The 13,136-nt window shown below is 48.1% G+C and overlaps 1 protein-coding gene across 1 annotated transcript in view; it reads left to right on the top strand.

The window, feature by feature from the left end:
* Positions 1-929: 929 nt before the first annotated feature.
* Positions 930-13,136, top strand: part of MAEA (macrophage erythroblast attacher, E3 ubiquitin ligase) — a 149,425-nt gene continuing 137,218 nt past the window's right edge. The window contains exon 1 of the mRNA XM_077477943.1: positions 930-1,256. Coding sequence (XP_077334069.1) covers positions 1,188-1,256 — 69 coding nt within the window. The 5' untranslated portion in view covers positions 930-1,187. The remainder of the gene's footprint in view (positions 1,257-13,136) is intronic.

The following is a 13,136-nucleotide window of genomic DNA, read 5'->3' as shown; positions in this document are numbered from 1 at the left end:
AGCTTGATTGGTTGCCAGGACATGGGTTGTTAGGACATCAAGCCAAACTTGATTGGTTGCAAGGAGGCCAACGGCTTTGGGCCAGTGGAGTCCCAGCAACCAATGATGTGCAGCTGAGCTTTATTGGTTTCTAGTACTCCAGCAGCCTCCGGGCCACCAGCATCCTATAAATGAATGACAATCCACAGCCAAGCCTGACTGGTTGCTAGGACGTCAATGGCTTTGATATGGTGACGTCATAGCAACCAATGATGTGGTGCATCTGAGCATGTCCTATCAACTGTTGATGTATTATTGGATTCAGGGTATTCAAAATCTACTAATATCTAATAATTTTGAATAACTGTGTAACAATCCTTACACATCCTCTGCTTTTATCAATGAATGAATGTGTACCTGCTATTAATTACTTCAGTATTAATGAATTGTTGCTAATAATAATAGATGAATAGGAATGTGATTGTATTAGCAGTACAGGCGTTCACATCACTTAACTCATGACGATCTGGTCATGGAAATGACAGCTAGGCTTTTTTTTTCTTTCCTATACCCGGCCCGCCCGCTCGTCTTTCATGCTGACTCTTTGCCGTGATACACTATAAACTAACAGCTTTACTATTGGTGCTGCTCCAGGCCGTCACCTAGGGCACGGCACACCTCATTGGTTCCTCGAGCTGTCAACATTCCATGCGGACCCACCCCCTTCTCGTGTATCACAAGGAAGTAGGCGGGTCTCTTATCTATCGGCAGCATCTGTTGGCTGCATGAAATTCCTCTACAGAGGGCCTATGGCGAGCCCATTGGCTCAGCTGTTCCTTTAGCTGGTCCGCCCACTTTCATTGTTGCGTCACCCGGAGAAAAAGGCGGTGTCAGGATTGGGCAGCTGCTTGGAATGGGACGCGGCGGTTGGCTGGGAGAGCCGCCCGTCACCTTTCGGTAGGCGGGACTGGAAGTAGGCGAGCAGTGGGAGCAGTCACTGGGCATGAATTGTGTTTGCTGCTGAGCTGTCAGTGAATTGCCGTCCTTCCTGCGCCCGCCCTGGCTGTGTTTTTTCTCTACGATTCTTCTTTTTTTCCTATGATGATTGGTGCCCTTCCTGGATGAACATTATTACCCACAATGCACAGGACTGTGGGCATGTAGCTGCCAGCTAGTGTTGTCAACCCCTCCCCCCTTCTGTATCCAAGATGGCGGTCCAGGAATCAGCTGCTCAGCTCTCAATGGCTCTGAAGGTTGAGGAGTACCCAACTTTAAAGGTGTGTCATGCTGTGCAGTGCCAGGGGCCAGGGAGGAGAGCAGGGGCTGCAGGGTGCACAGAGGGGGGTAGGTACCCACATAGCTCTGCCTGGAGAGCAGCCTCTTCACCTCTAATAACAATGTGTGGAAGGACATCTCCCCATGGAGGAAGGGGCTGCCTCTTTATGGTGGAGGATGGGCCCTATGAGGGTGTCACCAGCCTGTTAGTAGGTTCTGTCTCCTATTGGTGGAGTATGGTGCCTGTAGGGGGCGTCACCTGCTTATAATAGGGTGCTGCCTCCTATTGGTGGAATATGGTGTCTGTAGGGGGCGTCACCTGCTTATAATAGGGTGCTGTCTCCTATTGGTGGAGTATGGTGTCTGTAGGAGGTGTCACCTGCTTATAATAGGGTGCTGTCTATTATTGGTGGAGTATGGTGTCTGTAGGGGGCGTTACCTGCTTATAATAGGGTGCTGTCTATTATTGGTGCAGTATGGTGTCTGTAGGGGCGTCACCTGCTTATAATGGGGTGCTGTCTCCTATTGGTGCAGTATGGTGCCTGGAGGGGGCGTCGCCTGCTTATAATAGGGTGCTGTCTATTATTGGTGGAGTATGGTGTCTGTAGGGGGCGTCACCTGCTTATAATAGGGTGCTGTCTATTATTGGTGCAGTATGGTGTCTGTAGGGGGCGTCACCTGCTTATAATAGGGTGCTGTCTCCTATTGGTGCAGTATGGTGCCTGGAGGGGGCGTCGCCTGCTTATAATAGGGTGCTGTCTATTATTGGTGGAGTATGGTGTCTGTAGGGGGCGTCACCTGCTTATAATAGGGTGCTGTCTCCTATTGGTGCAGTATGGTGCCTGTAGGGGGCTCCACCTGCTTATAATAGGGTGCTGTCTCCTATTGGTGGAGTATGGTGCCTGTAGGGGGCGTCACCCGCTTATAATGCGGTGCTGTCTCTTATTGGTGGAGTATGGTGCCTGTAGGGGGTGTGGCTTGCTTATAAGTGAGTGCTGAGCTTTTTGGTGGTGTATGACACCCATAGGGGCCTCACCGGATAAGTAGGTGCTGTGCCTTTCTGGTGGAGTTTGGCACCTGAATGGGGTGCCGCCTGCTTATATTAGTGTGCTGCCTCTTTTTGGTTCTGTATGGTGTCTGTAAGGGGTGTCACCCGCTTATAATAGGGTGCTATTTCTTATTGGTGTAATATTGCGTCTATAGGGGACGTCACCTGCTTATAATAGGGTGCTGTTTCTTATTGGTGGAGTATGGCATCTCTGGGGGGTGTTGCTTGCTTATAAGTGGGTGCTGCCCCTTTTTGGTGATGTATAGCACCCATAGGAGGCGTCGCTGGCTTATAAGTAGGTGCTGTCCCTTTCTGATGGAGTATGGTGTCTGTAGGGGATGTCAGCTTCTTATCATATGCTGCTGTCTTTTTGGTGGAGTATAGCATCTGTAATGGGTGGCACCTGCATATAATAGGGTGATGTCTTTTTCTGGTGCAGTACGGTGTCTGAAGGGGGCGTCAGCTGTGTATAATAGGGTGCTGCCTGTTTTTGGTGGAGTATGGCGGGCATCACCTGCATGTAATGGGGTGCGGCCTCTTTTTGGTGGACTGTGGCCTCTATTGTGCTGATACTCCACCAACTCTACTGTCACCAGCTCATAAGTAGGTGCTGCCTCTTTCTGGTGGAGTATGGCCTCTATGCTGGTGATGCTCCTTTTTATGGCATCTAGGATAATTCCAGGTAATAAGTAGGTGTTGACACTTTCTGGGGGAGTATGGTGTCTGTGGGGTCTGCTTTTAATTGGATGCTGCCTCTTTATGGGGGAGTATGGCACTTGTAGGGGGTGTCACCTGCTTATAATAGGGTGCTGCCTCCTTTATGATATGATGGAGTATGATGTCTGTAGGGGGCATCACATTATAACACACCTGGACAGTTTGGGATTGGAATCATGCATCCGGGTTTCAGACCGACTGAAACCCGGACACCTTATTCAGACCGGACTATGGCTTCCCAGCAGGGTTGTTGGCTGTCGTTGTGTAAGCCGAGAGTGTGCTTTATACTCTCTTTCACACTGCCCAAAGCCAGCACTAACAGTCTCACCCCTTCTCTCTCCTGTCTCTAAGTGAGTACATTAAGGTAAATAAGGGTTCTCAGAGCACCCCTTACATCAGAGTTCCTCTTTTACACCTGAGGCCACAGTGTTCCTCCGTGCATCAGAGTCCTCAGTGTTCCCCCTGGGTTCCCAGAGCATTTCTTATGTTAGAATACCCAGAGTTCTCCCTTGCATCACAGTCGGCAGTGTTCCCCCCTCCCCCCTTACAGTGTTAGGGGGACTCTTGTGATTAATTTAAAGAAATTAATTTAATTTAGAAATTTTATTTATTGCAAAATATATATGTAGTTTATACTATAAAAAATAGCTGTGCACGGCTAAAGAAGAAAAGGTGGAAAACCTAGCTGCTACCCCATTGTCGGGTACAGTGTGGCACCAGTGGGAACAAAATTCCATATAATAGGGTGCTGTCTTTAAGAGAAAACTCTAGGGGGTTGGCGTGTAATAGGGTGCTGTCTCTTTCTGGTTTAGTGTGGCATCTGAGTATGATATTCCTTGTAATCGGGTTCTGCCCTTTTCTGGTGGGGTATAACAACTCGCCATGCAAGAAGGTGCTGTATCTCTCTGCTGGAATGTGGCATCTGTAGGGGTGATACTTTTTATAAGTTGGTGGTTGCCTTTTCAGGTGGAGTATGCCACCTCCTCCTCGTGCCCAAAGCCCGGTATAAATCCAAGGGGGATCGGAGATTCGCTGTCCAAGGGCCCCGGCTATGGAATGCTCTACCAATCGACATCCGTCTGGAAGAAAATCACCTGGCTTTTAGGAAAAAACTTAAGACCTTCCTCTTTTAGCAGATGACCAAAGCTCGCCACAGTGCCTAGAGTCGATTCAGTTCGCATTGTGCGCTATACAAGTATTTCATTCATTCATTCATTCATTCATTCATCTGTAGAGGGTGTCGTCTGCTTATAAAAGGGTGCTGCCTCTGTTCAGGTGACGTAAGGCATCTATGGAAGTACCACTATATAGTATAGGGCTCTGTCCCTGTGGCATCTTTAAGGGGTGACCCTTCTTGCAGTAGGGTGCTGCCGCTTTCTAGTAAAGTATGTCATCTATGGGTGGTGTCATCCACCTATAAGAGGGTGTTGCTTCATCCTGTGGGAACATGGTGCCTATGGGGGTGATCCTCATTATCATAGGGTGCTGGCCCTCTGTGGTGGAATATGGTTTTTGTAGGGGGTGTCACCTTCTATTAATCTGGTGCTACCTTTTTCTGGTGGAGAATGCCACCTGTAGGGGATGTCACCTGCATATATTGGGGTGCTGCCTCTTTGCAGGACGTGGAACCAATGGGAGTAGCGCTCTATGTAATAGGGTGCAGTCTCCATACCAATGTCTAGGGGATGCCACCTGATTCCACTTTCTGGTGGAGCATGACAACTGTAGGGGTGTCACCTGCTTATATCGGGTTGCTGCTGCTTTCTGGTGGAGTATGGCATGTGCAGGGGTGTCAAAATAAAATAAGCTGCTGCCCCTTTACAAATAAAATGTGACACAAATGGGGGTAACGCCTCATATAATAAGGTGCTGCTTCTTTCTGATGAATCTGTTTGAGTGTCATCTTCCTATAAGTGGGTTCTGGTGCAGTATGGTAGCTGGATGGCACCCATTATACTACCATGCTGTTCCTTTCTGGTAGAGTATGACATCTCTAGGGGTTAGCATTCTTTGTAATAGGATGCTGCCCTCAGTATGGGAGTTTCAAGGGATGGCATCTATTTTTGTCATGGTGCTCCTTTCTGGTGGAAAATGGCATAATTTGTGGGGGGTGTTTGAATTTAGGTGGAGCATGGCATCCCTTTTTAGCATGAGCTTCCTTTCCTGGTAGAGTGTGGTATCTATAAAGGGTAGCACTCCATGCAATTGGCGTTGCCCCATTTTGTGTTGACCATGGCCACTGTAGGGGTGGCACCCTTTATAGCTATTGGCTGCTTCCTCCTCATGGTCAATGGCATGTAAAGTACCCTTGACACTGAAGGTGTGTTGAGATAAGTAAGAGAAGAGCAAAGTCATGGAGACCAAGGGAATCGCGTTTTTTAACTGCTTGCTGACCACCTCACGCTGATATACGTCGGCAGATGGGCTCGTACAGGCAAACTAACGTACCTGTATGTTGTCCTTTTAAGAGGCAGGTGCGCACGTGCCCGCGGCAAGCTCCTTGAGTCGGGTCGCGGGTCCCGTGGACTTGATTGCCTCACGGGGAGGAAGAATGGGGAGATGCTAATGTAAACAAGCATCTCCCCATTCTGCCTAGTGACAGGGTCACTGATCTCTGCTCCCTGTGATCGGGAGCAGAGATCAGTGATGTGTCACATGTAGCCACGCCCCCCCCCCCACAGTTAGAAACACTCCTAAGGGCACACTGCCCCCCCCCCCCAGTGGTTAACCCCTTCACTGCCAGTGTCATTTACACAGGAATTGGTGCATTTGTATAGCACTGATTGCTGTATAAATGACAATGGTGTAAAAAAATGTCCAATGTCTCCACCATAATGTCGCAGTCACGATAAAAATCGCAGATCGCCGCCATAACTAGTAAAAAAAAAAAAAAAAATTATTAATAAAATGAATAAAAATGCCATAAAACTATCCCCTATTTTGTAAACGCTAACCAATCCATAAAAGCTTATTGCGATTTATTTTTTTCCTCATTTATTTATTTATTTTAACTACAAATATGTAGAAGAATACATATTGACCTAAACTGAGGATATATATATATATATATATATATATATAATTTTTTTTTTGGGGGGGGGGGGGGATATTTATTATAGAAAAATGCATTTTTTTTTTCAAAATAGTCCCTTTTTTCTTTTTGTTTATAGCGCAAAACATAAAAACTGCAGAGGTGATCAAATACCAGCAAAGGAAAGCTCCATTTGTGGTCCAAATTAATTTTGTTTGGGAGCCACGTTGCACGACTGCACAATTGTCAGTTAAAACGACACAGTGCTGAATCGCAAAAAGTGCTCTGGTCAGGAAGGGGGTAAAATCTTCCGGTGCTGAAGCGGTTAAGGCAGAGCATGTGGCCAGCTGTGTCAGAGGCAGCCCAGAGGTCTAAGTGTAGAGTACAGGGCAGTGACCATTGGTTTTGCAGTTGGATTGTTCGTGCGTTTTTGGAGCGTAGCTTCTATGGAGTGTTGTGGGTAAAATCCAGACTGAAAAGGGTCAAGAGGGTTGTTATCAGTGAGGCCGCGTACACACGGGCGGACTGTTCGCCCAACTTTGTTTGTCAAACAGTTTCGGCAAACAGTCCGCTCAAAATTAGCATGGACGGACATGGCCACACACGGCACTTTTTGAGCGGACTGTTTCAGCGAACTGTTTGCCAAACAGTTCGCTCAACTTTTGAAATGAACGGACTCGCCCACGTAAGGCGGAGGCAAATCCGCCCATTTCGAGCGCGTGTACAGGTAGGCGGGGCCCGCGAAGGAGACGTCGCGGGCTCCGCCGCCTGGAATGGACTTAAAGGGGAACCCCAACGCCGAAAAAAATCGGCGTGGGGGTTCCCCCAAAGTCCACAACAGACCCTTGTCCGAGCACGCTACCCGGCCGGCCAGGAAAGGGGGGCGAGCGAGCGCGCCCCCCCTCCTGAGCCGTACCAGGCCGCGTGCCCTCAACATGGGGGGGGTGCCTTGGGGAAGGGGGGGCCGCGCGGCCCCCCCCACCCCAAAGCACCTTGTCCCCATGTTGATGAGGACAAGGGCCTCTTCCCGACAACCCTGGCCGTTGGTTGTCGGGGTCTGCGGGCGGGGGGCTTATCGGAATCCGGGAGCCCCCTTTAAGAAGGGGGCCCCCGGATACCGGCCCCCCACCCTATGTGAATGAGTATGGGGTACAATGTACCCCTACCCATTCACCTGTGAAATAAAGTACAAAAAAAAACACAACACAGAGAAAAAATATTTTATTGCACAGCTCCGGGGGTCTTTCGTCTTCGGGGGTCTTCTCGCCGGACTCCTCCGCTATCTTCGTGTAGCTCTTTTACTAGCGGAGGAGCCCGGCTTTCTTCCTCCCCGCCGCCAGCCTCTTCTCCCGACTTTGGGGGTCTTGTCCCCCTCTTCGGTTCTTCTGCCGGGCCACCGCGCCTTCTTGTAGCTCTTTTACAGGCGGTGGCCCGGTCTTCTGTCGCCGCTGTCGCCGTCGCCGCCTTCCGTTCTTGTTCTTGTTCTTCTTCTTGTTCTTCTTCTTCTTCCCCAGGAGATGTTGACACGTCGCTCTCTCCGGCCGGAATGCCAGAGCCGCGCTGTGCGGTCACTTATATAGTGATAATGGGGCGGTGTCACATGGTATATGTCACATGGGTTGGTCACATGGTGACCCCGCCCCCTTACGATGTCATAGTCCCCATGTGACATCAACCCATGTGACCAACCCATGTGACATATACCATGTGACACCGCCCCATTGTCACTATATAAGTGACCGCACAGCGCGGCTCTGGCATTCCGGCCGGAGAGAGCGACGTGTCAACATCTCCTGGGGAAGAAGAAGAAGAACAAGAAGAAGAACAAGAACGGAAGGCGGCGACGGCGACAGCGACAGCGGCGACAGAAGACCGGGCCACCGCCTGTAAAAGAGCTACAAGAAGGCGCGGTGGCCCGGCAGAAGAACCGAAGAGGGGGACAAGACCCCCGAAGTCGGGAGAAGAGGCCGGCGGCGGGGAGGAAGAAAGCCGGACTCCTCCGCTAGTAAAAGAGCTACACGAAGATAGCGGAGGAGTCCGGCGAGAAGACCCCCGAAGACGGAAGACCCCCGGAGCTGTGCAATAAAATATTTTTTCTCTGTGTTGTGTTTTTTTTTGTACTTTATTTCACAGGTGAATGGGTAGGGGTACATTGTACCCCATACTCATTCACATAGGGTGGGGGGCCGGTATCCGGGGGCCCCCTTCTTAAAGGGGGCTCCCGGATTCCGATAAGCCCCCCGCCCGCAGACCCCGACAACCAACGGCCAGGGTTGTCGGGAAGAGGCCCTTGTCCTCATCAACATGGGGACAAGGTGCTTTGGGGTGGGGGGGCCGCGCGGCCCCCCCTTCCCCAAGGCACCCCCCATGTTGAGGGCACGCGGCCTGGTACGGCTCAGGAGGGGGGGCGCGCTCGCTCGCCCCCCTTTCCTGGCCGGCCGGGTAGCGTGCTCGGACAAGGGTCTGTTGTGGACTTTGGGGGAACCCCCACGCCGATTTTTTTTCGGCGTTGGGGTTCCCCTTTAAGCCCATTCCAGGCGGCGGAGCCCGCGACGTCTCCGTCGCGGGCCCCGCCTACCTTCACACGCGCTCGAAATGAGCAGACTTCCCTCCGAGCGGGAACAGTTTGCTCATTTCGAAAGTAGCCTACACACGGGCGGACTGTTCGCTCAAACACAGTTTCAGCGGACAGTTTTTCGGAATTTCCGAAAGACTTTGTCCGTCAAACTGTCCGCTGAAACTGTCCGCTGAAAGCCCACACACGAGCGGACTGTCCGCCCAAACACTGTTCAGCGGACAAGGTTGGGCGAACAGTCCGCCCGTGTGTACGCGGCCTGAGGTGATGGCTCAGGCCGTTGTATACTAGGCATTATAGAAGTTTGGAGGTAGGAGCAAAGAGATGGAACTTAGGATGTTAAGAGGGGATCCAACAAGGTCTTTTTAAGTGTGGGGGTGACGGCCCTCCAGTAGAGATGCACGTGATCTCGATTCACCCCCCTTAAGATCTGAGTAGGCGATTCTTTCATATAAACAAGTGGAGAGATTACCTGCTCACTCAGTTGTCAAAAGAAAGCAGCAATCTGCCAAGTGTAGAACTTGAAACATTGTAACTAACACTTCTTAGATCAAAGGGAAATAACTTCTTGTGTAAACAAATAATCTGGGCAGTCTGCCAAGCTTGTAAATGCAGGAAGTTTAACCACTTAGTCTAAATCTTTTTCTGACACTTCTTTCTTAAGTTAAAATCAATATTTTTTTGCTGGAAAATTACTTGGAACCCTCCAAATATATATATTTTTTTTTTTTATTCAGAGACCCTAGGGCAGGGATATGCATATGCAACTAGCGGACCTCCAGCTGTTGTCTGCAAGTCCCATGAGGCATTGCAAGACTTTGACAGCCACAAGCATGACACCCAGAGGCATGATGGGACTTGTAGTTTTGCATCAGCTGGAGGTCCGCTCAATGCATATCCTTGCCCTAGGGCAGTGATGGCGAACCTTGGCACCCCAGATGTTTTGGAACTACATTTCCCATGATGCTTTGGCACTCTGCAGCATAGTGGAGCATCATGGGAAATGTAGTTCCATAACATCTGGGGTGCCAAGGTTCACCATCACTGCCCTAGGGAATAAAATGGCAATTGCTGCAATATTTTATGTCACATTGTATTTGTCCAGCAGTCTTTCAAATACAATTTTTTTTTTTTTTTGGGGGGGAAAAATACACTTCAATTAAAAAAAAAAAAGAAAAAAAAAAAGAGAAAAATCCATGGTAACAGGGATACAAGACATGGCATGTTAGGTAGGGGAGATGTCTGCACAGTGTGGATATGATCACAAATTGCATCAAACTTATTTTTGAAGTGATTGCCTATCTCATGATTTATATGTGCTGGTTTTAATATAAATAATTTTGATATGTTTGTTTAAATAAAATTATGACATTGATATGGTTTCAAACCTGATGATTTTTGCGCCTTTTAAACTCCCATTTTTCTGCCTACATTTCCTATACTAAATAAGCCAAATCCCATCCATTTCAACGGCTCCTGTTCACATCTTGACGTTCTGTCACCCGAAGCTCAAAATAGTACATGATCTTCTTTTTGGCAGATTACAAGCGTTTTTGACCCCATAGACTTCAATAAAAACACCTAACTTGAGCTTATTACGAGCATTTTCTGCTCAAATAGCAGCTCTCCACCCCTAATTTCCTCTACATCTCCTTCCCCTAATGCTTTCTATTGGCTAAACAAAAATGCCTCAAGCTGTAAAACGCTTGAAATACAATTCTAAAACTCGTTTAAAGAGAAAATGCCAGAAAAACGTCAGTAAATTGCTGCGCTCAGGTGTGAATGGAGCCTTACTGGCCAGACCACCAGGTGAAAACAGTGTAGAAAAAAAGCCTAAAAAATAGAAAGTTAAAGTGGTTGTAAACCTTTACAAACCACTTTGACCTACAGGTAAGCCTAGATTAAGGCTTACCTGTAGGTCCAAGAAATATCTTCTAAACCTGCACGGTTTCGGAGATATTTACTAAAATAAAGTCACTGCTGTCTACAGCGCATGCGCACTATCGCTGTTAGTGGAATGCCGCTGCTAACGGCAATATGCCGTTAATGGCTGCTCCCGTGCGAATGCGCGGGAGCAATGTGATCGCTGCCCAGAAGAAGATGGACGCTCCGTACTACAGGGGACAGCGGTAACATCGCTGGCTCCTGTGGTAGGTAAGTGACACATAATGGACTACTATGCGATGCATAGTAGTCCATTATGCTTTACCTTTGCAGGGAGACAAAGAAGAAGTAAACCCATCAGGGTTTACTTCCTCTTTAAGCCCTTGTACACACGGTCGGACATTCCGACAACAAAATCCGTTGGATTTTGTCAGACGGATTTTTGTCTGAAACTGGTGTTGCATACAAATGGTCGGACAAAGTTGTCAGAAAATCCGATTGTTCAGAACGTGATGACGTTATTTCGTTAGGACGGGACTATGTTCAGGCTAGTAGCCAATAGCTTTGGTCTAGGAATTTGATCTGAGCATGCGTGGCACTTTGTCCGATCTGAGTTCTCTACTAATGATCTGACAAAGTCCGATCGGATCATGTTGTCGGAAAATTTTATAGCCCAGCTCTAAAACTTTGTCGGTCGGATATTCCGATGGAAACAGTCCGATGGAGCCCACACAAGGTCTGATTATCTGACGACGCGGTCCGATCGGACATTTTCTGTCGGAATGTCCAACCGTGTGTACAAGGGCTAATACAGCCACCGCATCTAATGATTGATAAGCTGCTAATAATTTTTTTGGGGTTTAATACGGCTTTCATTTTAATCAGGTTACACAACATGGCAAACCTCTTTGGCACCATTAAAGTAGAATACTCCAAAATACTCATGGCAATGTGCCAATGTCTACACATAGCCAGCCCACCCAGGCATGTATACTTGGAAACATTCCTCAAGCTGCCGCTGACTGGTTTTGGAAATTAGAGGGATGATGTCATGGCTTCTTCCATGTGACTGTGTTTGGACCTAATGATTGCCTAAAAAAAAGTTCCCTCACTGCCACTCCTAATGTCTAAGTTTAGGCGCTGACTGTTTTGGAAACGTAGAGGGATAACATCATGGCACCCTCAATGTAACAGGGTTTGTGCCCAGTGATTGGCTCTCAATGTAACGTGGTTTGTGCCCAGTGATTGGCTGTCAATGTTCTCTCGCTGAGTCGGCTGCAGTTTAACCACTGTCTAAGCTCCAGTGTTCACTGGTTTTACAAGATAGAAGAATTACTTAATGGCGCTCTCCATGTGACAATGTTTGGGCATAGTGATCAATGCAACCAATAGTCCCTCCCCTTGTACTAGGTGTAACCCTGGACTCTGACCTGTCCTTTCATTCCCAAATCCAATCCCTGTCCAAATTCTGTAGACTTCACTTCCGTAACATCTCTAGAACATGTCCCTTTTTAACCATTGAAACCACTAAGCAATTTATTCGTTCCCTTGTCATCTCTAGCCTTGACTATTGTAACTCCCTCCCCATTGGCCTATCTCTTTGCAAGCTATCACCTCTTCAGTCTATCATGAATGCTGCTGCCAGACTCATCCACCTTACCAACCATTCAGTGTCCGCCAACCCTCTCTGCCAATCCCTCTACTGGCTTCTCATTGCCCAACAAATAAAATTCAGAACAATAACATACAAAGCCATCCACAACTCTGCCCTGTACTAAATCACCAATCTTGTCTCTAAATATCACCCAAACAATCCTCTCTTCTCCCCAAGGCCTCCTGTTCTCTAGCTCCCTTGTCACCTCCTCCCATGCTTGTCTCCGGAGCTTCTCCCTTTCTCTGGAACGCACTACCCCAATGTGTCCGGCTATCTCCTACTCTGTCTACTTTTAGGTGATCCCTGAAAGCTCATCTCTTCAGGGAAGCCTATCCTTCCTTCAGCTAACAACTGAATCTTCTATTTCTCCCATCAGTTCATCCCCCACACCTTTTTGTTCCACCAATCACTCCCTATTAGATTGTAAGCTCTTAGCCCTTGTACACACGGTCGGAGATTCCGACTGGAATGTGTCCTATCGGACCATTTTGTCGGATATTCCGACTGTGTGTGGTCTCCATCGGACTGTTTCCGAAGGACCAACTTTTCCAACTTGCCGGTAAAATTTTCCGACAAAATGCTCTGATCGGACATATTCTGATCATGTGTAGCCTACTCCGACGGACAAAGTGCCACGCATGCTCAGATCAAATTCCTAGACCAAAGCTATTGGCTACTAGCCTGAACGTAGTCCCATCGTAACGAAATAACCTCCTCATGTTATGTACAATCGGATTTTCCGGCAACTTTGTCCGACCGTGTGTATGCAACAGTTTCGGACAAAATCCAAAGGATTTGGTTGTCAGAATGTCCGACCATGTGTACAAGGGCTTAGGAGCATAATCCTCCTGTATTGAATTGTACTGCTGCTATATTGTCTTCCTTTTTTATATTGTAAAGTGCTGCGCAAACTGTTGGCGCTATATAAATCCTGTATAATAATAATGTTCCCTTGTTGCCTCTGTGCTGTTAT

Source organism: Lithobates pipiens, unplaced genomic scaffold, assembly GCF_037356315.1.
Source record: "Lithobates pipiens isolate NorthernLeopardFrog02 unplaced genomic scaffold, aLitPip1_a1.2 Scaffold_13, whole genome shotgun sequence".
NCBI lineage: Eukaryota > Metazoa > Chordata > Amphibia > Anura > Ranidae > Lithobates > Lithobates pipiens.
Note: the sequence above shows the minus strand (reverse complement) of the source record. Positions and strands in the feature narration are given on the sequence as shown.